Source organism: Diplodia corticola, assembly GCF_001883845.1.
Source record: "Diplodia corticola strain CBS 112549 chromosome Unknown scaffold19, whole genome shotgun sequence".
In the NCBI taxonomy this organism is placed as follows: Eukaryota; Fungi; Ascomycota; class Dothideomycetes; order Botryosphaeriales; family Botryosphaeriaceae; genus Diplodia; species Diplodia corticola.
Window position 1 is genome coordinate 664,488 of NW_017971498.1, and position 25,235 is coordinate 689,722.

At 59.2% G+C, this 25,235-nt stretch overlaps 7 protein-coding genes across 7 annotated transcripts; 4 read left to right on the forward strand and 3 right to left on the reverse strand.

Moving 5' to 3' along the window:
* Positions 1–4,852: 4,852 nt before the first annotated feature.
* On the reverse strand, positions 4,853–6,193 carry BKCO1_19000218 (uncharacterized protein; the record flags this gene model as incomplete). Its single annotated transcript, XM_020272014.1, has 4 exons — positions 4,853–5,322; positions 5,377–5,532; positions 5,591–5,888; positions 5,942–6,193. 4 exons carry the CDS (start codon positions 6,191–6,193, stop codon positions 4,853–4,855), a joined length of 1,176 nt encoding a protein of 391 aa, XP_020131299.1.
* Positions 6,194–10,274: 4,081 nt separating this feature from the next.
* On the forward strand, positions 10,275–12,295 carry BKCO1_19000219 (c2h2 transcription factor; the record flags this gene model as incomplete). The annotated part of the gene is made up of 3 exons (XM_020272015.1): positions 10,275–10,470; positions 10,528–11,919; positions 12,006–12,295. The coding sequence occupies 3 exons, from the start codon at positions 10,275–10,277 to the stop codon at positions 12,293–12,295; spliced, it is 1,878 nt and encodes a 625-aa protein (XP_020131298.1).
* A 2,260-nt stretch (positions 12,296–14,555) lies between these two features.
* Positions 14,556–15,722, forward strand: BKCO1_19000220 (uncharacterized protein; the record flags this gene model as incomplete). The annotated part of the gene is made up of 1 exon (XM_020272017.1): positions 14,556–15,722. One exon carries the CDS (start codon positions 14,556–14,558, stop codon positions 15,720–15,722), a length of 1,167 nt encoding a protein of 388 aa, XP_020131429.1.
* Positions 15,723–16,654: 932 nt separating this feature from the next.
* On the forward strand, positions 16,655–17,407 carry BKCO1_19000221 (udp-glucose dehydrogenase udp-mannac protein; the record flags this gene model as incomplete). The annotated part of the gene is made up of 1 exon (XM_020272018.1): positions 16,655–17,407. The coding sequence occupies one exon, from the start codon at positions 16,655–16,657 to the stop codon at positions 17,405–17,407; it is 753 nt and encodes a 250-aa protein (XP_020131430.1).
* A 1,160-nt stretch (positions 17,408–18,567) lies between these two features.
* On the reverse strand, positions 18,568–21,021 carry BKCO1_19000222 (nacht and tpr domain protein; the record flags this gene model as incomplete). Its single annotated transcript, XM_020272019.1, has 1 exon — positions 18,568–21,021. The coding sequence occupies one exon, from the start codon at positions 21,019–21,021 to the stop codon at positions 18,568–18,570; it is 2,454 nt and encodes an 817-aa protein (XP_020131428.1).
* A 1,359-nt stretch (positions 21,022–22,380) lies between these two features.
* BKCO1_19000223 (uncharacterized protein) lies at positions 22,381–23,013 on the reverse strand (the record flags this gene model as incomplete). Its single annotated transcript, XM_020272020.1, has 1 exon — positions 22,381–23,013. One exon carries the CDS (start codon positions 23,011–23,013, stop codon positions 22,381–22,383), a length of 633 nt encoding a protein of 210 aa, XP_020131199.1.
* A 1,367-nt stretch (positions 23,014–24,380) lies between these two features.
* Positions 24,381–25,194, forward strand: BKCO1_19000224 (uncharacterized protein; the record flags this gene model as incomplete). The annotated part of the gene is made up of 3 exons (XM_020272021.1): positions 24,381–24,387; positions 24,441–24,452; positions 24,509–25,194. The coding sequence occupies 3 exons, from the start codon at positions 24,381–24,383 to the stop codon at positions 25,192–25,194; spliced, it is 705 nt and encodes a 234-aa protein (XP_020131433.1).
* Between the last annotated feature and the right edge of the window lie 41 nt (positions 25,195–25,235).

Here is a 25,235-nt window from a genome sequence, read left to right on the forward strand (position 1 = left end):
TTCCAAGACCAAATGCTTTCGACACGTGCTTTCTTGGTTTCGGAATGGTAACTAAACATGTTTGTATTTCTAGAAAACAAAAAGGAAAGTTCCGACCAAACTTGTGTGGAGGACCGTCTCATGCATCAGCAAGGCCCCGCCCATCACGAGCCTCATCAGCCCCCCTCCAAGCTATGTGCGTCATATCTCGAGAAACAAACAACTACAGACGGTTGAACCGGGAATCCGTCGTCTACAGCGTTTTCGTAGCTATCATTCGGAAGCTCTGCCAGGGTCTCGAAGGACACCATTAGCATTTTCCGGAAAAGGAGCCCGATGCTGCGTTTTGGCAGTATTAACGTTTGGCAGACCATGAGAGAGGTGCAGGCGACTCGACAACGACGTTGTCGTGTCAAGCTGGTCATGCAGGGCATCAGAGCCTGGTTATCTCAGGTCCTAGAATCGACTCAGATCTGTGGCAAGCTGGATACGCATCTACCCTCGGGGGTCCGAGGCGGCGGGTTTTGGCAACAAGTGATGATACAGGATCTTGCAACGCCAATGCACCTAGGGAGAGTGAAGCAGCACTGAATCCTCTGAAAGACAGAGGGAGAGAGAATGAGGCAAATGGAAGTACACGACGATAGAGAAGAGATGGGGGAATGGAAGGCGATATGGCCTTTCAGAAGCATACGTCACTGGACGGTTCCAGCCCTTCTCTAGTTACTGACTAGCCCTCAGGGCTGAAAATGGAGGCATAGCTGCCAAAACACACATCGGGAAACCCACCTTGTCGAAGCCCGTCCGTTTGTGATGCCTGCAGATACCGAACATGATCCTCTGCACCCACCACCAGCTTCGGTATGTACTGGTCATAGGTTGTCCAGGACTGGCCGTGTATCGCATTCGCCTCGGAGAAGTCTTGTTAGCGCCCTGGGAGAGTTGCAATCCAACATCCCAAACGATCCTCCTCGAGTAATCCATTTCCGAGGTGAGCAAAGATAGACTGCCGTCTTCCGACGTGGATAACGATTGAGCTGCGTGCTTCTTCTTGTTCCCGGGTAGCAGCCTTCTCCGTCTTCTGAGCCTTTCGTTCCTATTGATCTCGTCAAGAGAAGGCGTGCAGTGAAAGAGTAGAACCGCAAGAAAGAGAGAGAAGTCAATCACACGAGCGGGTACCAAAAATGACGAGAAGAAGGCGATACAGCAGCAAAGCTCCCAATACCAATGGACCAGACGACCATGTGAAGAGTAGCAGAATCCGTCCGGGTCTTGACCACACCACAGCCAATGGACCATCGCCTGAGTCCCTCGCCCCCATTCGAACCCGGCAGAAGACGACCGACACGCACACAGCACGGGAAGCGGGCCGAAGCGAGGGCACTACGCTGCCACCTGCCCCTTTTCGTTCCTTCGTCCCTTTTCCACCTTCCGCAAAGAGAAGGAGGATGCGGAAAGTGTGGGTACACCTTTTCCAGCAGGTAGAGACGGGGCGCCACCGGCTTGGTGTCTCCAGAAAAACACGTCACCTATTATAGGGATAGGCGTGGGAGTAAACTAGCGTCGTTATTACCCGCTTGGGCAAGAGAGCGAGCTAGAGAAATTTGCCGGCGACGTGGTTGTGGCAGAGATGCCTAGGGCTGACAGGCGAGAGACAAGAAAATTCGCAAGGAGAATCCCTGAGCGATTGTCGAGCTGATGAAGGATGGCGATGATTGGAAGATCCCGAGTTCCGTGGGGGCCCCCTTCTTTCCCTGTAGGGTTATGTATTGGGTAATATGGTGAGCTTGTACAGGGCTTGTGAAGATAGGTATCAGCCGAAAGCTTTGACGCTAGAGCTTGATACCAGTGATCTTGTTTTGCGATGTCATCGATATGATGAGGCACCATACATTTGATGCATCACCAATAATGTCCTTTCTCGCGGCTTGCGTCTAACATGCTTAGCCTCGTCCTCGTTCGGATTATCGTGATACGGCATAAACTTAAGCATTAGGCAGATCCCACGTGCACACCGTATACCGGATCAATGACCTGCAGCGGAACATTCTGATGCAGATCGCACGGTCATTTGGAACTGCTTTCTTCCAAGCGGCCTGCGGGAAAATGGGAAGCGGGAAGTGGGTCTCCGCCTAAGGAAGCCCAGTTGCGGCGCAGTAGAAGGAAGTCATCCGTGAATTCACATGTTTTGCCAGCCCACGATGCCGACATCCAGGCACTTGTTCCTTTATTTAGGAGTCGCATCTCGGGTGCAGCGGGCAAGTAAACACATCTGGTGATGCACGGTGAGCGCCGTTGGGAGCACATACGACTTCTCAACCGTATGTTGTGTTGTCAGGAGACATTTCTTTGTTCATAACGGTTAGCCTCGCTCCAAGGTAACGTCGCAGCCAACGCCACAGCCGTGTTGCGGTGGTGCGACAATGTCGCGACTCGCACCGTCCAGAAGTTGACAGCTGCTGGCGGCGGGCGGACGGCCGGCTGAACGGACGGCGTGTGCCCGGCTCCAAGAAGGCAGAAAACGGTCGATTGCTGTCCTGTCGAAAGACGAGATGCGCCGGCTGCCGCCGGTGCTGAGCAGAAGAGGGGGGCCATGAAAAATTAGAGCCTTGGTGTGGAAACTTCCAAGACTCTTCGTCCCCACTGTTTCACAGGATGAGGAGATCGCAAAGTCTCCAGCCCTTTGGGCTCTCGTCAAAGCCCTCTCTCACTCTGACCCTCCGTATTCGCGTGCGGCCGATCGCCGAGAGTGCTCCTCGTGCCGTCCCTCCTCTCCGCCAGCCCGACAACCAGGATTGCCTTCATCAATTTGCTACTTTTCCCCCCTCTTCCCTCGTGGCGACTTGCGCAGTTATGATCGTGCCGCCGAGCCTTGGCGAGGGCCGCTCTACGGCCCCGGCGCCCTGAATCCTGCCGATATGCGAGGTCGAAATCTCATCAAACCCAAAAAAGCTCCCTTTCCCCCCCGGTCTCCCAAACTGAGACGGGCAACGAGGAGTGGAAGGGGTACCCCGACGAAAAGTGACAGAGCAAGCGAAGGAGTGGGCTGCCACGAGGCAGACAAGGATATTCATCCTTCCGTTTTGCCAGGGAGACGGTGGCATCCTCTGACCTCGCCGGGCGAACCGGCGGGGCCTCGTCATCCGCCATACGCCATTGTACTCGTGGTTGTTCCCCATCGGCCACGCAGCGGGCGAACAAGCAAAGGGCCTACTGGCGCCGTCGTTCGTCCCGAGCGCAGTGGTATGTTTCCTGGCTCGGCTGCCCCCATTCAGCCGTTCATCTCGCTCGCCCGCTCTCTTCCCCTGCGTCTCGAGTGCCACCCCTCCGCCCCTCTGCCCCCATTCGTCCCGCTATCATGACTCGCAACCCAGCCCCCAAGACCCTTTTTTTTTCTTTCTTTCGAAGCCGAAGTTCGGACGATCCACCGGGCTCACCCTGATTTCCGTAGCGTCAGAGGCGTTCAAGGTAAGGCGTTATGCTGATCCCGCGCCCGTTGAGGAAGAGAGCAAGGGGCAGCGCGGACGATGGCGCATATGAAGGAGCGCTATCGTCGAGGGCCAGAGTGCAAGTTGCGCCGCAAAGAGCGCATTGGCAAGCCACACATCATGCGGGAGACGTGGGTGGTAGATGAAGAGCAGCGCGCTCAGCGGTGAGGCGACAGGGAACGATGTGGATTGCAGTTCCTTTACCCCTCACTGCGTGCGAGGTGTTGACGTCTCAGACTTGGGCGAAAATGGGGGTGTAGACGAGGCAAGACATCGTGGAGCAGCGGCGAAGAACAAGAAATGATTTCCCTTGGCGGCTGCCCTCTTGCTGCACGATTGAAGGCCGGTGGGAAGATCAGGCGTACCGTGTGCGTGTTGCAGGTGCAGGAGCACACCGCACGACGCTGACTCGCAGCGGCGCTCAAAATGGACGTCCGTTCGCCTTGATGTGGTCGCGCAGCGCCGCGAGGAGCAAGGCGGAGACTGAGAGTAAGCCATTAGCCGTTGTGGAAGCGCGCTAAGGATCGAGAAGATGGGGTTTGACAGCAAACGCCTTCCTTCGCGCGGCAGTCGGATGTTGAGTGAGGGCATGAAGGGCCTGGGCGCGCGGCGGGTCCGATTTCCGCGCCCTCTTTCGTCGCTTCTGCGATACGATGGAGAGAGCCGCGTCGCAGGAACAATATACTCGGTGCTTGAAGGGGTAGCAGCTTGATATCGCGCATGCTCTCGCTTTGCTTGGTTGCTGGGCGAGATGAGGGGCAGGATTAGTAAACCGGGGCGGCCAAGAGATTGGAGCACGTTTCGGCCTGGGAGAAGAGCTTGGGCCGTCTCCAGAGGATGGGCGATGGAGTGACGCATGCTTGCGGCCGGCAATTTGGGGCGTTGCTGCGGTCGCCGGCCGGTCCTGGTGCCACGGTGCGGCCACCGACGCGCGTGGCTGCCGGTTTGACAGCAGCGGCTCCGCGTCGTCTGGGCTGCAACTGCCCACTCTGGATTCGCTGCACTGTGCACATGCAACCGCACTCCCGCCGAAGCCCTTTGCACGTGCGCTACTGGCGGTAACTGTGAGTCTTGGACGCTCTGCATCTCGTGGTATATTTGCCCTCGCCGGAGCGCAGGGGTATTAGCTATAGGCTGTGGTGGCTTGCAATAGTGCAAGCCAGGGAGCGCACGTACATCTCGTTACGCATTTTTGCAAGCTGAAGGGTGAAGGGAAGAAACAACAAAAAAACAGCACAAAGGAAAGACAAGAGGTATCTGATGCCCGCCGGAGACGCCTGAAACGCTGTGTGCGTGCGCATCCTTTTGCACGCAGATCAAACCTAGAATATCCACCACCACTTTTGCGAATAATGCGCCGCCGCCTTTTTTCCATTACCTAAACCCTATACCATGCTGTCGTCCGACCGCCGCCTGCCGTGCTGAGAGGGCGGCGATGACTCGGTGACATGCGTCACCTCGACGCTTTTGCTGATGTTCATGCCCATGACTCCGCTTCTTGTGGTCTCTGCAAAAATATGCTCTTCCGAAGACCCGTCGCTCTGCGTGCGCCAGCCCTTGTCGCCGACAGTGATGGTGGTCTTGGTGCCGGTGCCAGTGCCGTCCGCTCGGAGCGTGTCCATGCCGTGAGAGTAGCTTGGGCTGCGGATGTATCCTGTTTGCTTCTTGGACCCGAGCGCGTTTGCCGAGCCCGCCCAGTTGGGCGTAAAGCGGCTGGGATGCGTGCGGGACGGCGTGGAAAGGCCCGTCTTGGAGAGAACCCTTTGTAGGAGCGGGCGGAGCGTGGCGACACAAGCAGCCGTCATGCCAATGCCAGGCTCAATAGTAGACCAAATGGCCACGTCTGTGGACTCATCTGTGAGACAGTCAGTGCAATGTCCTTGGGCACGTGTGTACATCAGCCACATACAGAGGAAGTTCTCAGTGGCCTTGAGGCCATGGATATAGGGGATGCGGACAAGCGTCGCTGTGCTGCCGATGGCTGCGAAGCCAAGAATGACGACGACCACTCCTTTCGTCCTCGTGTTCATGTGAAGATCCCAGACAATGAAGCCCGGAAGAATGCCTGTCCCCCAGCTGTCAGCATTGCATGCAGGCATCGAGACTACGTGATGGGTCCGTACCGAAAGTCCAATCGGCAATGGCGGCAAGAGCACTCGCGGCGTAAGTGATGTTTGCAACCGTGTCCCGCGGCAGGCAGTGCTCGTTGTTGGGTTTGATGGTCCAGAATGTGTGGATTGGACTGCACTGGAAGGTAACAACGCAGAGGTAGGCGGTTCCGAAAACGATTGAGGCGCCATTGACGAAGTATATGATCCAGATATGGTACTTGTTGACGGCGATACGGAGCAGGAAGATACCAATGGCCACCTTGAGTGTCGAGGATGCTATGACATAGAACAGTTCACATATGTACCAGAACTGCACATTGGTCAGTGAGTGTGGCGTTTCAAGGTGCAGCGGTGGGAGCTTACTCGTAGAGCTCTTCTCATATCCGCTGGATCTAGATTTTTATCTAACCGTCCCGAGCCGTAGTAGACGCCTCCGAGCTGGGAGACAAGGTAGACGGTGAAGCAGGCCAGCGCGAGCATCATGACCCAGTCATCGGGGCCCCACGACTTGATCATGTAGGCGCGGACATAGACCCGGAGCATGACGACAATCCAGGCGAGAATGAAAAAGGTGGTTCCGATGGCCAGCACCTGCTGGCTTCTGTCTTCCATCATGGTGGGCGGAGCGAGCGGAGCGAGGGGGGGTGCAGAAGATCCGGAGGAGGGGACAAGGGAGCACTTAACCTCGACCACGCCAAGGCCGGGGACTGATGCAGGGTGAGGGCTGAGAAGAAGCGGGTGTGCATGCCATGTAATAGCAGACTGGTCCGGGACTGGCCGGCCATGTTTGGTGATTAGCGCAGCCGACGTCCAGCGGGCTTAGCGTGAGAGGGAGGCTTCAGGAGGCAGGACCTCTGCGGGAATAGGTGTCGCAGGACGAACGGTCAGAGTGGAGCGCGGCATTCGGCTGTGGCATGTGGCAGGCGGCGTGTATGGGCCCTCTTGAGCCGAGTTCGCCGGCGGCGCAATGGCTGGATGTGCACGCAGTCGACCAGCACGGCAACGGCTCCGGCGTCCGGGCAGAGCTAACCGCTTCCGCGCTCTGGGGGGGCATCCAGGCAGAGGGCGCGGGCAAGGTCAGAAGACGCAGGGGCACTGCAGGAGATCGTGCGCGGAGATTTGTGAGACGAGCAGGCATTGCGCCCCAAACAGGCAGTCCAGCCTGGCACTGGCTGACCCAGTGCCCGTATGCCGGATCGCCTGGGTATTTTGCGAAACAGTGCTGTCTGTGGCTGCCGGTTTTGATGCTCTCCAGGTCCTCGGCCGCGCCTGCCCGCCGCCTGCCCGCCGCCTGCCCGCCGCCTGCCAGCCGCCTGCCCGCCGCCTGCTTGCTGCTGGCTGCCCAATGGCGCTGCTCGCTGCACGCCGCGCGCTCGACGTCCGCGCGCGGCACTCGGCCTCGCCAGCAGCCGGCGCGGCGGCGGCGATCATGGAACGAGTCTTTGTGCGGCCTAGTAGTTGGCGGCGGCAGAGGGTTGCGGTGCCGCGCTGGGCCAGATCTGACAGGAGGCACGAGCACCCTCACCGCGGCCTCACGTCCCCGCAACAGCTCCATGGTGGGAGCTCGCCGCCGGAACATCGGGCACGGCGAGCCGATCGTTGCTGGGTTGGGCCCAGTGCGCCCACTCGCCGTCGTCCCGCCAGTGATGATTGCCTCTTGCCGACGACGTGTGCCGGGCGGAGCACCCTGCGCTCCCGCCGGCAGGGCGCGAGAGCGTCGAGAGAAAGAAGGTTGGCGCGGTGTACATAGGCATCATGCAAGGAACCCGAGGCGCTGCAACGGCGCCGCCCCCAGCCGTGCTGCCCTCTCTGCCACGACGCGCTGCGGGGGAAATCCTGCCGAGGGGTGCAGCGCAGAGGCGACGTCGTGCTGGGTCTGTCTGCACTCTATGCAGTGCCCAGCGACCCGTCGCGGCGGGCTGCACGCGGCCAGCTGCCTGGGAGTGACGCAAATTTGCTTACGTGGGTCTGCCCGAGTCAGGGCAGCCGGCCTCCCCCATCCCTCCGCCAGCACAGCCTGTCAGCGCTGCGCGGTCGCTCTCATCATTCACCACAGACTGACGATCCCCGGCAGCAATGTCGCTTCGACGCGACGTCTAAGTCCGCGTGCCTTGGCGACGGTGAGCACGATCAGCGCCTGGGCGCCGCCAAGCGCCACGCCATCACCAGCAGATCTTCTTGCTTCCTTGGGACCCTGTCCCGCTCCCCTGGATTGACAGCTGCCGAGGCGCTCCCCGTCTGACATCCCGTGCGCTGCACCAGCACGCCTCCTGCCAGCCACGCGTCTAGACGTGGGTTTGGCTCATGCTCGTCATTCCGTGGCGCCGCCGGCTTCGAAACCGCTGTTTCCAATGGCCACGCTTGTCGACGGCCTTTGTACTGCTTGCACTATTGTATCATCCCGCGCCACGCCCGCTACCAACGCTTGCCGCCTCTTGCTTCGGCAATCTCAAAGCACAGTCAAAGTTTGGGCGCTCAACAGTCCATCTGGCTTCGGATTCAGCGTGTCTGTCTGTCGGAGCTGGTCACCCGAAGGGATCCGCCTGCGCGACGTCGTGATGACTGCCCAACACGACCGTCGATCTTTCTTCGCTTCCACCCAAATGCCCCAGTGCAAAGGCAAGATTGGGCGGCCCGCCGTGTAGGCCCGAAGTCCGATCCTACACAGTAAATCCCGCGCGGGTTTGGTGGTCAAACCCCCATGCAACGCTGATCACCTGCCTGAGCAATATCTGATCTACTGGCCAACCGGTGGTCTGAGCAAACGTCAACTCACCGCGAATTTTAAAAAGTGCAGTAGGCGTAGTAGAGTTTCAGCGCGCAACTACTACTCTCCAATCTGGCCGGTTGGTAGCGGCAACTGCTAATCTTCCTCGTGCCCAAGCCCCACGGAAACATCGAGACTTTGACCAGAGCTTGCTTGGCCGCAACGAGGGCGCGATGATTGTCATGTGTGAATTGCACGCTCGTCCGGCTCAAGCATGCCTGCACCTTCCGACCACATCTCGCAGCACGGCCAACATCGGAGCTGTGGCACTCAAGCTTCCTACGTCGCTATAACGAAACTCTGAGCCAGAGCTCGAATGGGAATGGGGAGTGTCTCGATGAAGTCATCTCCTGCCGGATCCGATCATTCTGAGGCATCTTTCTTTCTGACACGAGTCAAAAATCGCCTACGCTTGCATGGAAGACCCTCTCCATGAAGCTTATCTGCAAAAGCAAGCATACGCGTCCACAGCCGCAGCGTGGGCTTGATAGGTACTTTGCAGATCTACCTGTCTTATCTCGAGCCAGGCGTGTGCAGTCCTGCCCAAGTGGTTCCCTGCCGCTGCTTTCTCCGGCCGCTCCCGGATATACCACCGGCTTTCGAAGCTTGGTATTCATGCCGATCAGTTCGAGGCCCTGGCGGCGCAGTCTTGCATGACTCTGCTCCATGCGGAGAGGATTTTTCTGACACTTCTTGCACCGCCCAGCCTGTAATATCGCAGCTCATGGCTAGACTTTCGCAGCGGAAGCGACCGGCTCCCGCCCGTTGGACCGTTGCGCAGGGTCCCGTATGCCATGCGTGCCATGTTTCTCTGGTAGCTACATGAATCATTTGAACCTTATCTCGGTAGACTCTGGGGTTTTTACCGAAAGAGGTTCGAGGGTTATGGACGGTTCAGTGCGTATATAGAATTGGGCAAATCCAAAGCACATGCTGGTGCCGGAGTAGCGTCTTCTGCCTGGAACTTATCGCCGCCGGCTATCTCGGGACCTGTAGCTTCCGAGGCGTAGTGATTGGTGTGCGATGTGTTTGGACAGAAGTCGTCACGGCGCAAAGTGTTATATTGGTATATTTCCAGATAATACTGGAAATTCGTGCTGCCTTCGACGCGAGCCGGGCATTAAGATGATTTGGTTAATTTTGAAACGAGACAGAGAAGACTAGCGTGAGCCCTGCACTAAGGAGGACTGCTGTTGTTCTCTTCTCAAGGCCATGCTGTTCTTTGAGGGGGGGTTTTTTTTATGCGCAGCAGTGGTCGATCTCGTACCAGTCGTGCGGTTTCCCCGGGTAGAGCGTCCCATGGGCGGGCTCGCTTACCTAGCTCCTTCGCTTTGTCAGCGCCGTCGCTGTCATCCCAGTCGCGTCTACGACCACGTCTCCAGGCGCGACAACTACGCGCATCATGCCCGGCGAGCAGCGCGTCTCGGGGAGAGGCAGTCGGCGGAGCCCAACTTGCACCGTGTGCAATCGCGTTTTCGCTCGCAGCGAACACCTGCAACGTCACCTTCGAACCCGTGCGTCCCTCATCCTCCCCCCGTCCGCGACCCGGCGTCTGAGCCGAGGTTGGATGCAGACACCAAAGAGAAACCCTATGCCTGCCACTGTGGACGCTCGTTCAGCCGACGTGATCTGCTCACTCGCCACGAGCGCATCTACCACGGCGCCTCGTCCCCGGCGGATGCACGTCTCAGACCGCGTCGCTCCTCGTCCGAGACTGCCTCACATCCAACCACGTCCGGACCCCACCGCTCTGCGTCGGCGACAACAACGGCAGACTTCGCAGCGGTCGGCTCTGAAGTCGTATCCGCACATGCTGCCCTCGGGCCATGGAGCGTCGCAACGTCGCAATTCACCTCTGATTTGAATCCACCCGCTTTGGCTCTGCAGGCGCCCCTTCCCGTCGCCCAGCTCCATGGATATGACGGCACCATGCTTGACTTTTCCATGTTCATGAACACCGTGGGGCTCGATTTTGACTTGGGTATCATCTCCGAGCCCCTCTGGAGTACTCAGCACGGCAACGAGTCAGCGGCAGTGGCTGGGCCTATCGGTCCTGGCGATCATCCAGCAGCGGACAAGGTGCGAGACAAGCAACGTCGAATCCCCGACGCTTCTATAGGCGAAGGTGATCAACCCCATTCCCGGCGCACGTTGCTTCTTGACTGACTCTCGCCCCGCGCAGATGACTTCCATGAACTGAAGCCGTTGCTGCATCCGTGGCAAGTGACCGAGGAGCACAGGCGACAGTTTCAGCTTTCACTAGCCCCCTTTGGCGACGTACTAGGGAATTTCACGCTACCATCCAGACTCTCGCTAGCCCGGTGCATCGCTGGCTACGTCGACGGCTTCAGTAATCACCACTCATTCATCCACGTGCCCACCTTCAACGTCGCAGCCCACTCCAGGGCTCCCGATATGGTCCTTGCCGTCCTTGCCATTGGTGCGCAATATAGATACGAAAAGCGGAACTCCTTGATGCTCTACAACGCTGCCAGGTCCATCGTGCTTGAGCGCATTCGCAGAAGGGACCCATGCCCGGAACCGCCCGGCAGCCAAAATGGAGCTAACCATCGGCAAGCGAGTCATCAAACACAGTCTGGACGCATGGACATCGTCCGGACACTTCTGCTCCTGGCAACCTTCTCCACATGGCAAAGAGATCAAGCGCTCGTCCGTGAGTCTTTTGAGTATCAGGGGCTGGTTGCGAGATACATCAGAGAAGACGGGCTGTCTGAGTCGGCACAGGACGACGGAGGCGACTGGCTCGGATGGTCAAGGATCGAAGTCGACCGACGCACGAAGCTCTGTGCATTTGGCCTCCTTAACCTCCAGACCTTAGCATACAATCTCCCCCCTGCGATCCTCAGCAATGAGATCGACCTGCGTTTACCGACTTCGTGCGAAGAGTGGTCTGCTCGTGGACCTTCGGAGTGGCTCAATGCAAGGGAGAAGGCGCCGAAGATAATCCCGTTCAAGGAGGCTCTGGCGGCATTGCTGAGAAGCACCAAGCAGTCTACGACAGAGCCAGCTCTGGTGACGTCTCCAATGGGAAATTTCATATTGGTGCAAGCGTTGTTGCAGCGTATGTACATCACTCACCAACTCTCTGTAGACCCGGAGGAGAAGCCATTCCGTGACCAGGATGTGAGTGATTTCGAGGAAGCGCTCGATCGCTGGAGACACGGATGGCGGAAAGCCCCCGAATCCGTCCTGGACCTGAAGAACTCGAAAGGATCAATGTCGTTTGCCTCAACCGCCCTCCTGGGCCTCGCCCATGTGAGGCTCCATTTCGAACTGGGCCGCCGCCGGCGACTACAGAGCGGGGATCCGGACGTTGTGGCTACGGCAGCCTTCGAGGCGCCCCCGCCACAGCGGTCTCCGCGCTTGCTGCAAGCCCTGCTGCACTCGGCCCACGCGATCAACATCCCCGTCCAGCTGGGTGTTGACTATCTGACCAAGTGCCAGGCCTTCTTCTGGGGCGTCCAGCACTCCCTTTGTAGCTTTGAGTGCGCCGTTTTCCTGAGCAAGTGGCTCTGTACGCTCTCCAGCACCTGCTCCACAGAGCCTCTCACAGGTGCGAATGTTTCTCCCTGCAACCTGCCCCATCCACCTCTTTCCTCTGCACTCGCCCCACTCGCTGACGTTGAGAACAAACAACAGAACTCGAACACCAAGTCATCCGCTGGCTCGATAGCATCGTGCAAGAGGCCAAGACGTCACTCGACGAAGCGGACGAGATCATCTACACAGGCGACGAGCTGACGCCGGACGATCGCTACTCGACGCAAATCAGCATGGATCTGTATCGGCTGAGCATCGCCGTCGTCAGGGTGTTCGCGCACATGTTCAAACGCTGCAACACCACGTGGCCAGTTGTCGAGGTCATCGGGCAGAGCTTGGAGCGGTATGCGGATCTGCTGCACGAGAGGGGTCCAGGAACCCTGGGCTGAGTGACGGCGGTAGGGGTAACGCGAGGAGTATATCGAAAAGAATCCGGCTGGTGAGTTCGTACGGCAAGATCAGGGCGAGCCAACAAAAGAACGGCTGGTACACAAGTGGGTTCTGCAAGCTTTGCAGTCGCCGAAAAAAAGCGACCGAGCGGCTGCCTAGGATCGTTTGGATAGTGCAAGAAGGATCCGACTATAGGGGTTCGGGTTGCTACAGTCGCGAGGAGAACACCTCTTTTTGACTGTGTGGGTGTTTACTCCCCTTATTTGCCCTCGCGGCGGACGCGTGGTCCAGAGTCCGAAAGTCGAAACTTGTTAAGAGTGTATGCGCTTCTTGCCCCTTTTCACACCTCCGCGTAACGCATATGGGGAGCCTTGGTCAAAGTACCCCATGACTACGGAAGACTTGCCGGTAAACAGTCCTCCCGTTATCCAGGTGATGGCAGTTCCACCACTTCCGTTATTTTCGCCCGAATGCTCAGGTATCGGGCGGAGAAAAGCTAATGCCAGTCTCCAAGATCCGAAGCTAGAGTCGATGGTCTGAGGACCAACGTGTAGTGGGAATTCCCCGGCCGGAGAAGCTGGAACGATGCGAGACGATGCGAGACGATGGTATTGGTGGCAACAAAGACTGTTGGCTGGTCGCGATTGCGCTCCTTCGACGGGGGAAAGAACATGTGTTCGGCTTGCCTCTGTTCACCTCGCTCGTTCAGCGAAGAGGACTGTACGCACCGTTTCGCGTTCCCGGATCGCCGCAGCTCGTGCCTCCTTGGCAGGAGCGGCTTGGACGCCATTACCGGATTCCAGTCGAACTCCCTTCGACCGATAGGTCCTCCTGCGCAACAGGTGCCACTCAGCGATGCCTCGAATAGCCCGTTTGCGGGACGACGAGCGGGCCGTTGGCGGGAACTGTAATGGCGTGCAGCCCAGGATTGCAGTCTGCATGGATCGACAACGTGCGACGGGAGGGGCTGAAAAACAAGGAGGAGTCAGAAGTCTCCTGTACAATCAGTGAAGGTGGTTTGGTGCTGCTTAAGGATCGAAGTAAGACCCCTCTCGCTGCCTACGTGCGATCATGGCGGGACCACAGCTACTTTCTGGATTTGAAACCAACACACTCGGAACCACTTGCTACGTTGCAGAAGACTAAGAGTGACTGGGGCCGAAGCAAAACGTTCATCTCGCGAGCGATCGGTCGGCGGCGGCCCACAATAGGAGGAATATGGTGGGGGCCGAAAGCTTCACCTCTGGCACTCGCTCCTTTTGCCTCTGATCTCGACGCAGCGCCCAGGATGAGCAGTGACTTGTGGAGCTGAAGGAGCTGTCGAATGCGGTCATATCAATAGATCCGCGGATCATTCGCTTAGGTCCACAACGGTTCGTGATTTGGTCCTCTGGGCGACACGCCGGTCCCTGTGGATTCGCAGAGACTTGACTATGACGGGACAGGGCCTGCTCGATCGTGGAAGCAAGACGTTGTCGGCGGCAAAGTTAAATGACCTGATTCGTGCAGGAAAACATTTCCGACAGGTAAGTTTAGACGCTGACGACAAGGTGTACCTAGATTCGGCCCGACGATCTGACCCCCGGATCCTTCGCCCTCACCAAAGGTACGCGTTGCGCGGTTGCCACCAGCGGCTCAACTGATGGAGAATGGAATGGGAGCATAGCCATGTCCGGGTGCGTTGGGGCACTGGGTTCTCAGGCATGCTGCCGGGAAAGCGTGCTCTTGAAGACTGCGCGTTGCTCACATGCGACTGTCCAGGGGATCGGCGCGGTGGAGCAGGAGTTGCGCATCAAGGCACATCCCCCAGATTGATGTGCCGGGGAGCTCGACTTGGCTGGCGCTGTTGTCAAGCAACCCCGCAAATGGCCTTCGTCATAGGCCCGCGGAGACGGGCACGCCTCCACGGCTTGGCCACATCCGGGCTCGCACTGCTCTCCTTCGCCAATTTTTCCGCACAAGTCGGTACCCAAACTATCCGGATCCTGCTCCTATTGATTGGACTCGCACATGGGCCCTGCAGATCGCAGCGTGGCTCGGTCTTGCAGGGATACAGACAGTCATCCGCCAGCTCAGCATTGCCCATACGCAGTTAATCGCCGCCTCCCCTTGCGGCTCTCTGTACGGCCAAACCCGCCAAGGCGGCCAGTCGGCATATATACATGCAGCCTCGTTTATGCGAGCTATGTACAAAGGTTTTGTCCCGTTTCTCTCTCACACTCTCTTCCGGTCCCTTGCCTTTACTTCCCTCATTTCGCCATGTCAACAGGCCCGGCCTCCGATGCGGTGTCCGGCACCCAAAGCAAGACGGGCGATGCCGCCCAGACAACCTTTGCCATGTCACTGGTCATGATCGCGTTCCTGGCCATTGCTTTGTTCAACGCGGCAGAACTCGCCGTCCTGGTTCTGATCACGTTCAAACGGTACAGCGGGCTCTATTTCTGGAGCGTCCTGGTGGCAGCCGGTGGAATCCCCATATACTGTCTTGGCTTCACGCTCAAGTTCTTCGTGACAGACGTCCCGAACATGAACTACATCGGGCTGGCCTTTGTCATTGTGGGGTGGGTCCCTATGGTCACAGGGCAGTCGCTGGCGCTGTACTCGCGGCTCAACCTGGTGGTGCACGACCATCGGAAGCTACGCTGGGTGCTTTGGATGATCATCGTCAACGGCTGCGTCTTCCACGGGGCGACGACGGGGCTGGCATTCTCGGCCGAGGGCTCGACGCGAATGGCCAACATCTACTCGGCGTACGAGAAGGCGGAGCTGACTGCGTTCGCGGTGCAGGAGTGCATCATCTCGGGGCTGTACATCTACGAGACGTGGAAGATCCTGCGGCCGACGACGGCGGCGCAGGGCAAACGCATCACGGCGGTGCGGCGCAACCTCATCTGCGTCAACATCATCGTCATCCTGCTCGACGTGGCGCTCATCGGCATCGAGCTGGCCAACCAGTACAAGCTGCAGACGACGCTCAAGGCGTTTGTGTACAGCGTCAAGCTGGGGCTTGAGTTCAGCGTGCTCAACACGCTACTACGTGCCATCCAGGGCCATTCCTCCTCCTCGTACGACAACGAAAACACGGGTTCCGCCAACGCAGGCTTCCGCTCCGGCGCCCCCGGCACCTCGCACGGCGGAGTCGATACGTTTCGCGGCACGACCAAGACACGGGTCGGCCACTCGGAGCACGCGACCACCATCTCGAACGTCGGCAAGAGTGACGGGCGCACTGGGGCGTGGGAGATGAACGACATGCACAACATCATGAAGACGACCGAGGTCTACGTCGACTCCAGCGCCGGCTGCGCGGCCGACGAGGACGCGGAGTCGGGAAGCTCCAAGGACGGCCGCCGCGCCGGGTCGAAGACGTCGTCGGAGATACAGTTGACGGGCAACAACCCGTACTATCCGGGGGGAGGGGATTGAGTGGTCCATACAATAGATACCCCGTGTACACTACCAGTTTTTCTTTGTTTGATACCATGGATGCCCAAGAGGGCCAAGGCCTCGGGGACAGACTAGATGTTCGGTCGAAATCGAGAACTCACTTTGACTCTATCTCCACTACCTTGTTTCCGACACAGCAACCCCGTGTTGGTGTCACGTCACGTGCTTTGATCTGCTAGCGGCCCTGAAAAGGCAGGAGGCGCTAGAGAGAGCTGCCATCCGCCGGGCCCGCTCTTGCCGTTTCTGGCAACATCAACCAAGGTACGCAGTGGGCCGGACAGAGGAAAGCGAGTCAGAAAAATCTCGAGGGCAGAGGGACTCTTCACCATCATCATCACAGCATGGCGGCACATAGCTATGCGAGATTTGACCCCAAGCGGCCGTTTCAGAAGACGACGGCAAGTCTAGACGACGCTCGGCATATATAACGCATGAAACGGAGATTCCGTGAAGTCTTGACCGGCCGCGTCAGGCAGCGACTTGGGTTTCGAACTGGCGAGGCAGGTTCGCGACCGAGGCCAAACAGTCCATGTGCGAGAATAGACTGGCAGTGCTATTGCCGGAGCAGCGGAGCGAGGCAGCCGTTTCAAAACGAGCCTGTCGGCGCCGTCCTGGATCAACAGCGTCGCCGTGCGCCCGGGGGGTGAAACTGCGTCAGCCAGGCGCAAATTGACGCGCCCACTGCCTCAATCAGCCCTACCGTCCCCAGGAAATATGAACCGCTGTTGCGCCAACCACCCTCTGCTCGAGAGAATGTGAGAACCGCGCCGGTCGCCCCACACGACACTTCATCTTCCCCACAGCCCGCTGCCGTTTAAAAGAACAATGCGCCCCCGTTTCCCCTTGCTCGCCACGCCCAGCTCCTGTCGCTCCTGATGCCCTTCTGCACCTTCCCAAAACGCCGCGGCGACATGCTGGTCGCCGTCGCCAGCGCTCCCCGCGCCTCGCCGCTGCCCACCAGACCGCACAAGACCTGGTCCTTCCTGGGCCTCCCCGGCTGCGACACCCCGCCGCCCGAGGACCTGCTGAGGCAATTCTTCCACACCCAGCACGGCGCCGCCAACCCCTACACGGCCGACGGACAGGAAGAAGAAGATGAAGAATCCGACCTCTCCAGCCTGCAAGACGACGGCTTCTCCTCCGCCTCCAGCGACGAGGAAGTCGAATTAGAAAAGCCGCGCCGCATCTCAATCGAAGCCCAGCTGTTCCCCGCGCCTCTCCCGATCCCGACGCTCACGCTGAAATCCAACCGCACGCCGCCGCCGCCGCCGTCGCAGCAGCCACCCCCAGCAGCACCCCCAGCAGCAGCAGTAGCACCATCATCATCAGCACTCTCCGCCGCCGCCGCCGCCAGCTCATCTCTGATGATCAACAGCCAACGCCGCCGCAGCAGCACCAGCACCAACGGCGACCACCACCCGCACTTCCTCCACCCCACCATCCCCATCCCTGTCGATCACCAGCTCATGCGGGCCCTCGCCCACCGGCACCATCGGCGCCGGTCCCGCCGCCGCCAGCCTTCGCTCGTCGGCCAGTCGACGGCGCTCACGGGCCCGACCCAGCCGCTTCCTCACCCGGCTCGGCCGTCGTGGCAGCAGCTGCAGCAGCAGCAGCAGCGGCGGCGGCGGGAGTTTGCTCACGGTGTCGACAACCACTACTACTAGTGACGATGCGCAGCGACGCGCGACGCGCGACGCGCTCTATCTCTCTCTCTCTCTCTCTCTCATTTTTCAGCAACGAGCGAGAAGCTGCCCTTGTCGCGCGATGTTTCTGAGAGAAGACTGTAGTAGTAGTGAAAAGTGGTTTTTTTTCTTTCGTTCTACCGAATTCGTGTGTTTATCTGGTCTTTTACTACGGCGGTCCCATACCTAGTGCAGGGAGTGGGCCGCACGAAAGGAAAAAGAGAACAGGAAAAAAGGAGAAGGGTGGATGTCGCTGTGCGACGATTGAACGAACGAGGATCAGTTGACTGACGAGCGCGATGTTCCACCGGCATTGTGTCGTTCCCGGCTTGCAAAAGGAAAATCCAAGGATGGACGCTGTTTCTTTTTTTTTTTCGGCCGCCGAGAGAGGGGAAGAGGAATTGGGCGTCATTTCGGGGGGGCGTGTAGCATTGCGGCGTTTCACGGAAAGTCTATTCGTATCATCGGCTCGGATGGGGGAGGGAAACAAAAGTGGCGTTTCGAAATCCCTTTGATTCTTTTTTTTTTTGCTTTTTTACTTTGCGGTTCAGATGATGGTTCATGTAGATGTTTTTATATATGATCAGCACCTCCCGACACAAGACTGGCCGCCACCCCTCCACCCGCGCCAGCCCTTTCATTATTATATATACAAATATTTGTCGGGCGCCATGATTGAGAAACTGAACGGGCCGCCAATCCTCACATGCTCATTAAAGTCGGTGACAACACAACACAGAAAGCCTGCAGCATCAGCCTCACCGCCCCAGACAATACAAATCATACAAGATCCAACATGAAAATAACACCCGACGGAGGAGGCACAAATGTGTGTAGATTCGGTAATTTCGTCCATAGGTTTGAACGGATGTACAGTGTTTCCGTACAAATACATGGTATTACATGGTGGTGGACATTCGATGTCCAGTCTGCAAGAAGAAGTCCAATCTTCCGGCCGGAGTCTTGTGAATGTGAATCGGGTTCCCAAAAACAAGACCGATCCGGTGGGAGGGGAATGCGCAAGACGAGGCATTCCAGCGTGGAATGCTCCGTCAAAGGACGTTTGGCGCGCCGGGGATGAGCCAAAAGGGAGAAGGCCGAAGATCGAGATGGAGAAGGAATTGAGGAGAAAAGCGCGTCGATTAGATTGCCCAGTCGTCCTTCAGCATGGAGATCCAAGTCTTGTAGTGGACTTGTTCGCCTTCGAGGAGAACGTGGTCCTTGGGTAGCTCGTGCGGCGCGGGTCCACTCGTGCGGAAGAAGTCGTGGATCGGGCTGCAGACGCGCACCTTCAGAGTCGTGTCTTCCAGAGACTTGTGGCAGGAATCGCAAAGGTCGACCTTGCAGTACCTGCAGGTTTGGAAGTGGCCCCAGGAGAGCTCGTTGTCGCAAGTCTCGCACGCGCCGTACGTCTGCGCCTTGTTGGCAGCGCTGCCGTCGCCGTCGCCATCCTTCTCGAGGCCGACTGCGTAGTGGTGCTGGAGGAACAGCGACATGGCTCTCGTCGCGCTCTCGTCGCCTTCCACGTGGCCTTCCCAGTTGTCGGCGGCGGTCATGAGCGTCTCGGCCAGGAGCAGGAAACCGCTCTCGGCATTGGACGAGGCCTTGCTCTCCAACTTTCCGATGGCGCACTTGGCGTTGAATCGGAAGTTCTCCAATGCCCTGTACGAGTCTTCGTCGTGCATCTGATGCCAGGCCGTAAGCATTAATGATGAGCAGTGGGCGTACCACCACATGGTCGTAACGGGGTCGGCGCCCCTTCCGGCAGCCTCTTCGAGCTTCTTCGCGTGCTTGGAGGGATCCTCGCCGGCAATATGAGCTTCCAGAGCCTTGGTAAAGTATATGTTACAGAGTGACCTTGTCGCATTTGTCCTCGCGCGGTAGACGAACTTGTCGCTGTCGCCGTTGGCCGTGTCGCCGAGGACCTTCCTCCAGAGCTTGATGGCCTCCTTGTCCTTGTGGTCTTCCCAGTAGAAGTGAGCCAGCTGCTCCCGCAGGATGGGCATGAAAACGCGGCCCTCGGTCAGCTCGGCTTCGCTCAGGCAATGCTCCAACATGCGAGTCATGATGACCCTGGACAACTTGGCAGCAGAATCGTCTCCATCGGCGGTGGGCTTGGGGAGATACTTCTGGACGATCTTCCAATCGGACCTTCCGTTGATGATGTAGGACTCAATGACTCTCTGGAGGATGTTGCCCTGCTTGTTGTGGGGGAACAGCCGGGGCATGGAAACCTTCTGGTCCGAGCCATTCGGAATGACGGAATCTTCTCTGGTGATTCCCGGCTCTGGGCTGTCGGTGGTGTGGGACGACGCGTCATCTTCGTCGTCGGCGTCGGCGTCGGCGTCGTCGTCGGTCACTGTGCCGGAGTGAGTTTCGGAATGCGTGTCTTCGTCCTTGGTCAAGACCACGGGAGGGTCGACTGGAACAACCTCGCGCGACTCAACGATGGATTCTTCGGCGGCAGTGTTGTCCTCGTCCTCGGCCTCGGCCTCGGTGGCGGTGATTCCAGATGTCGAGAAGGCCGAGTGCTCCTGCTCCTGCTCCTGCTCATACTCTTGCTCCTTGATAGTAATAGCGTCGTCTTGGGTCGACGGGGTCTCATCGAGAGGGGCAACGGGGATTTCGGCCGGCGAAACCTCCTCCGTGACGCTCGCCGGGACGTCGGGCGTCTCTTCAACGGCTTCCTTCTCTGCGACAGCGACGGGCTCCTCTGCAGGCGAGTGGTCCTCTACCGGTTCGGAGGCCGCTGACACCGGGGCAGCATCATCAACGGGCTCGGCAGGCTCGGCAGACTCGTCCTCAGAGACTGGTGACTTGGTCCGCGACTCCGACTTCTCTGGGACGGCCGGGATCTCGACAGACAGCGGATTCTCTTCGGGCTTCTCCTCGGCCGGAGTGAAGAAGGCCTCGGCGAGAGACTCGATGTCTTCATCAGCGACGGCGGCGGGGGGCGCAGGCGCCTCTTGGACGGCTGGCGCAGCAGTGGCCTCGGCAACGATGGCAGATCCTTGGTCTTCAACAACAGCAACAGGCTGCTCGACGGGAGCCTCGGGCGTCTTCTCCACCGAGGAGGCAGCGGGGGCCTCGGCAGGCGGCAGGCCGTCGGCGGCCAGCTCCTTCTCGGCGGCGCTCTCGGTGGCCTCGACGGCAGGACCCGCGGCGACTAAATCCTCCTTTCCGGCGGGAGCATCAGCACGTGCCGGGTGTGCCTGATCCTTCGCAACGTCGTCGGCGGCGGCGGTGGGAGCAGGCGTTTCAGCTTGCTGGTCCTCCTCTTTGATCCCTTCCGGTTCGGTCGTGGAAGCATCCGGCTTTTCGGCGGCTAAATGGTCCTCTGTGGCCTCGTGCTCGCTTGTCGGAATGGATGCACCCTTCTCGCTGGCCTCCGCGCTCGCCTCGGCGGCCTCGCCGTCGCCCTTCTGCTGGTCCTTCGCAGCCCTCGTGTCCTTCGTGGCCTTCCCACCCGACACCACGCCCGCTCGGTCGACTTTCTCGGCCACCTGCTTCGCCGGCTTCACCGGCAGCTCTGTCTCGGCCTCGTCCTTGGGCCCGCAGCAGAAGAACCGCCGCATGCCTCGGCGCTTGGGCGGCATTTTGGTCCACGGCAAGATTCAGGAAGTTGGGGTAGCAGTAGGTACCACGACAGGGGGACGGGGGACTGCGCCGTTTTTCAACCTCTTGGATTGCGGGCAGCGCTTTGGTCGCGCCCTGTCCGACTGATGGCAATATAAACGCCCCACCACGCCTCCGCTTCGTAAGCTCAGCCGCCGCCGCCGTGGCAGAGTCTCGAGAGAATTCTCAGAAGCGGTGTGCTTGGTTGTGTAGATCCGGGTACCTGAATCGGTTCCGCCTAAAACTCTGCTCCCGCGCTCCAATGACGAGTATGCGGGAGGGGTTGGTGGCTTCGGCCCGGCGTCCCAGCGCTTCTGGCTGCCTCGATTGCGACGTCGGCCCACGCAAACCAGGGGGGCACGGCGCCGCCGGTAATGGTACAAGCGAGCAACGCCAATGAGGTCGCCGCGACAATGGCAGGTTGGACCCTTCTGCGGTAGTTCCGTTGCCAAACTCGACTTAGTCAGCCTGGTGATTGGTCCAACTCTCCGCTTGGGCACTGCCTCTCTGGTCACCGGTCAGTGTTCGGGCCCGGGCAATCGCAATACTGGGCTGATTGCAAAGGAGGCTGTCTTGTGACTGCCGGCACAGACGGACCAGACGACCTGCGGCGCGACCTGTACGGAGTACTCACAATGGCTTGCGGCGTCTGCGGCCCGGCGTCCGGGCAGTGCGGGCAGTGCGGGCAGTGCGGGAGCTGCGGCGGCAGGAAGGCAGAGAAGAGAGGGCAAAGTCAAGAATTGCACGTCGGAAACTGAGGTAGGTGGTGAAGATTCTACGTCAAGGAGGATAAATACAAGTAATATGTGCCTCGTCATTAATTGTTTCAATGTTGTCTTAAGGGGTCTCCGTCATCCAATTCGTGAAGGTGCTCTCGTTTCAGGTCGTAATATCGTCGGCCATCATCTTATTATCTTTGCAATGCAGGGCTGAACATGAGGTCATGAAGGGGATTGCTGTTTTCCGCTCCGATCATCCGTTCGCAGCCAGGATCGCAACCTTAGATCCAATTGCGCCGAAGCCTGAGTTTGAATTCCGACCCTGGCGCCGCTGTTTGCGATCGCTGGCCGGAGAAGGGGGGGAGGTGGAATGAGGCTTCGGCACGCGACACCCTCCTGAAGGCAGATGATATGTGTCCTCACGCGGGGGGCCGAACGTTCCAGAAAGCGTCGGGTGCTCGAGGGAAGCCCGAGCGACCAGGAAATGAACACGCTCCGGATTGCGTGCAGCGGGCGGACCCGCTGGCGCGCTGCGGGTGCTGCGCATTGGTATGTCGGCAGTCGGATGGCCCACCCGGCCATCATCTCCTGGCAGCCGCCTCACTTTGGGGGGGCCAGCCCTCAGATGAAGTGCTTCGCCAGGCTTGCGAGGCTCATCAAGCTGCCCAGGTTCAGGCCATCACTGCCTCTCCCGTAGTCATCGCCGTAGCCGGAGCTACCGTAATATCCGCCGCCATAGCTCCTTGAGCCGTGGCTGCTGTAGCTCCCTCCCATCGAGGCACCGCCAAGCGCGCTATTCAGCGCGCGCGGCAAGCTGATGCCAAACTGGCGCAGGACGCCGTGCAAAGCGCCGCTGCTCAACAAGGGCATGACGACCATGAAGAACAACTTGGCCGGATGGCGGCGCGCATAGTCGTACAGTTCGCGCAAGAGCTGCTTAAGCTTGTAGAGCAGGCGGTTGATGTAGCCGTCGCGCGGGCGGCGCTTGTAGTATGAATGCGACGAGTAGGTGCTGGCGGGACGGCCCCAGTTGGACTTGGAGGACGAGTAGTAGCCGCCGCCGCCGGAGCTGTAGGGCGAGCGCGACGGGCCAAACCAACCCATTGTCGGGGGGCGCTGCTTCTGCTGGGTCGGGTAGTGGTAGAAGGTCGAGGTCGATCGTACGTCGCTGAAGGCGTGGCGGCTCAGCGGCGTGTGCAGATAGTCGTTGCGACGGTGCTTGCGCGCGATTCCTCGAGGGCGTGAGACAAGCATTGAGGGTGATCGGGGCGACAGAGCGAACAATACCTATACGGGCGGAGCTGCGGAGAGCAATGTGCGCCTGGAGCACCGAGAGCGTGCGCAGTCTTGTACAATAAGGCGGAGGCGGCTAGGTGCAGCGAGTGACGGACCGAAACGGGACGCACAGGTTTTGCGCGGCAAGTGGGGGGGTGTTTGCTGTCAGTGCGGCGACGTGCAGCGACCGGTCAAATGGTTTGGGCGGCACGCGCAGGAGTCGAGGGCTGGTGGTAAGGGATGGTCGCGCAGGAAGAAGCGTGTTGTTGGTGCATTGGGCCGGCGCTGTGTGAGCTGATGGCGCCTGCCACCTGCGAACGGCGCAGATCGCAGCTGCACGCCTTCTCCGAAGTCAATCATGCCTCCGCCCAAGATCCGACAAATCGTCGATCAGCTGCCCTATCCACTGGCCTGCCGGCGCCGGCGCCGGTCTCGAACCCGAACTGCGCGGAAAGCGCGTGGAGCTGCTGTGGTGCACTCCACCGCGCGGCCAGGAGCCCGTGTCTAAGCTCTTGCACCAGCCAGGATCGCACCGTCTCAGGCCATTAAAGTTGGGTAAGATGCCGGACGGAGGTTGATCTCGCCGGGCTCGTGCGCCGCGCTGGGGGCTCTGGACCGCCTGGACGGATGTCCTGGCCCGGCCATGGCGCGCCATGGCAATGGGGCCTTTCCCGCTGGCGCGGTGCGCGGGTGGACTGTCAAATCGTCGCCAGAGCCGCGGCAGCCTGAAGAGTCATCGTGGTGGAGCAGTCTCTGCCCACCTGCAGTGTCTTGGCTCCTTCGTGTGGAACGAGGTGCGGCCTGAGCAATCCGCTCTGCGCGGCATGGGCTGTGCGGTTCCTGGTGCGGTGATTTCCAGCAGATTTCATGCCCATGAGGATGAAATGAGGTTGATGCGTCGTGTCACAAGTACCGCAATAAACGCCTCTGATATACCTGGTCACAGTGGGTTGCAGAAAACCTGTGCCCGCTTACGTACACAGTAGGCAGGCAAAGGCAACTATCCGGGCCCAGGTGTGGAACGGCCTTCCTTCGTGAGCAACTGAATAAACGTAACGTGTTTACAACATTATTGAGACGTCGGATTCCGCTCCACGGATGTGCAAGTGGGGGAGGGGCTTGAATCATTCTGTGGTGCACGTGAGGGAACGGAGCGGACCCTGATCAGCCACTTCGTGTGGCGGTGAATAGTGCTACGTCATGGGTAGGCGAGGTGTCCAGACAGCCCAGTTTCATCGCTCTCCCACTCTCTCTAGCCAGACTTTCCTCTCCGTCCCCAGCAAACGACACCTCGCATACTCTCAGAGCTTCGATCAAAGTCAGATACCTGTTGCTGCTTCACAACAATGTCCAGTACGCCAAAATCCCCCGTCCATATGCAGTGACGCAAAGCTAACATCCCGCAGCTCCAGACTACTGTGCGTGCCGATCAAGTCTTACAGACCCCCAGCCTGCCTAACGCTTCTGTATGCAGACAAAATCCTCGACATCTCGCCAAAAGCGACCCAGCAACAGATCCGGGATGCATACAAGAAAGCCGCTTTGAAGCACCACCCCGACCGTGTCCCCGCAGACTCCCCTGAGCGCGCCACACGGACCAAACGTTTCCAGCAGATCAACGACGCCTACTACGCGCTGTGCGATCCAACCCGCCGTCGCGAGTATGATGCTGCGCGGACCTACAACAACTACACCGGAGGGTTCGATGACGATGAACCAGAGGAGGAGATCCCCCAGCCTCAGGCGGGCCAGCAGGGCAGCATGCCTGGCGGCTTCCCCTGGTCGTCGTTCTTTGGAGGCAATTCAGGCAACAATGGCGGAGGCTCGGCCAGCGAGCACGAGCGCTTCAGTAACGAGCAGTTCGGCAGCGCTTTTGAGGAGATGCTGCGCGAGGAAGGCTTGGCCGAGGGCGAGCAGGCGCAGCCGAACGGCAGATTCTGGAGTCTCGTCGGCGGACTGAGCGGCGGCGCCATGGGCTTCATCATCGCAAACTTCCCGGGAGCAGTTGCGGGCGCAGTTGCGGGGAACAGGCTGGGCGCGGTGCGAGACACTCGGGGAAAGAGCGTGTATGCGGTTTTCCAGGAGCTGCCGCAGGGCGACAAAGCTCGGCTGCTCAGCGACCTGGCGACCAAGGTGTTTGCGCATGCAGTGAGCGCTTGAAACAGCATGAGACGGCACACGGCGGAGGAGGGGGTGAAACG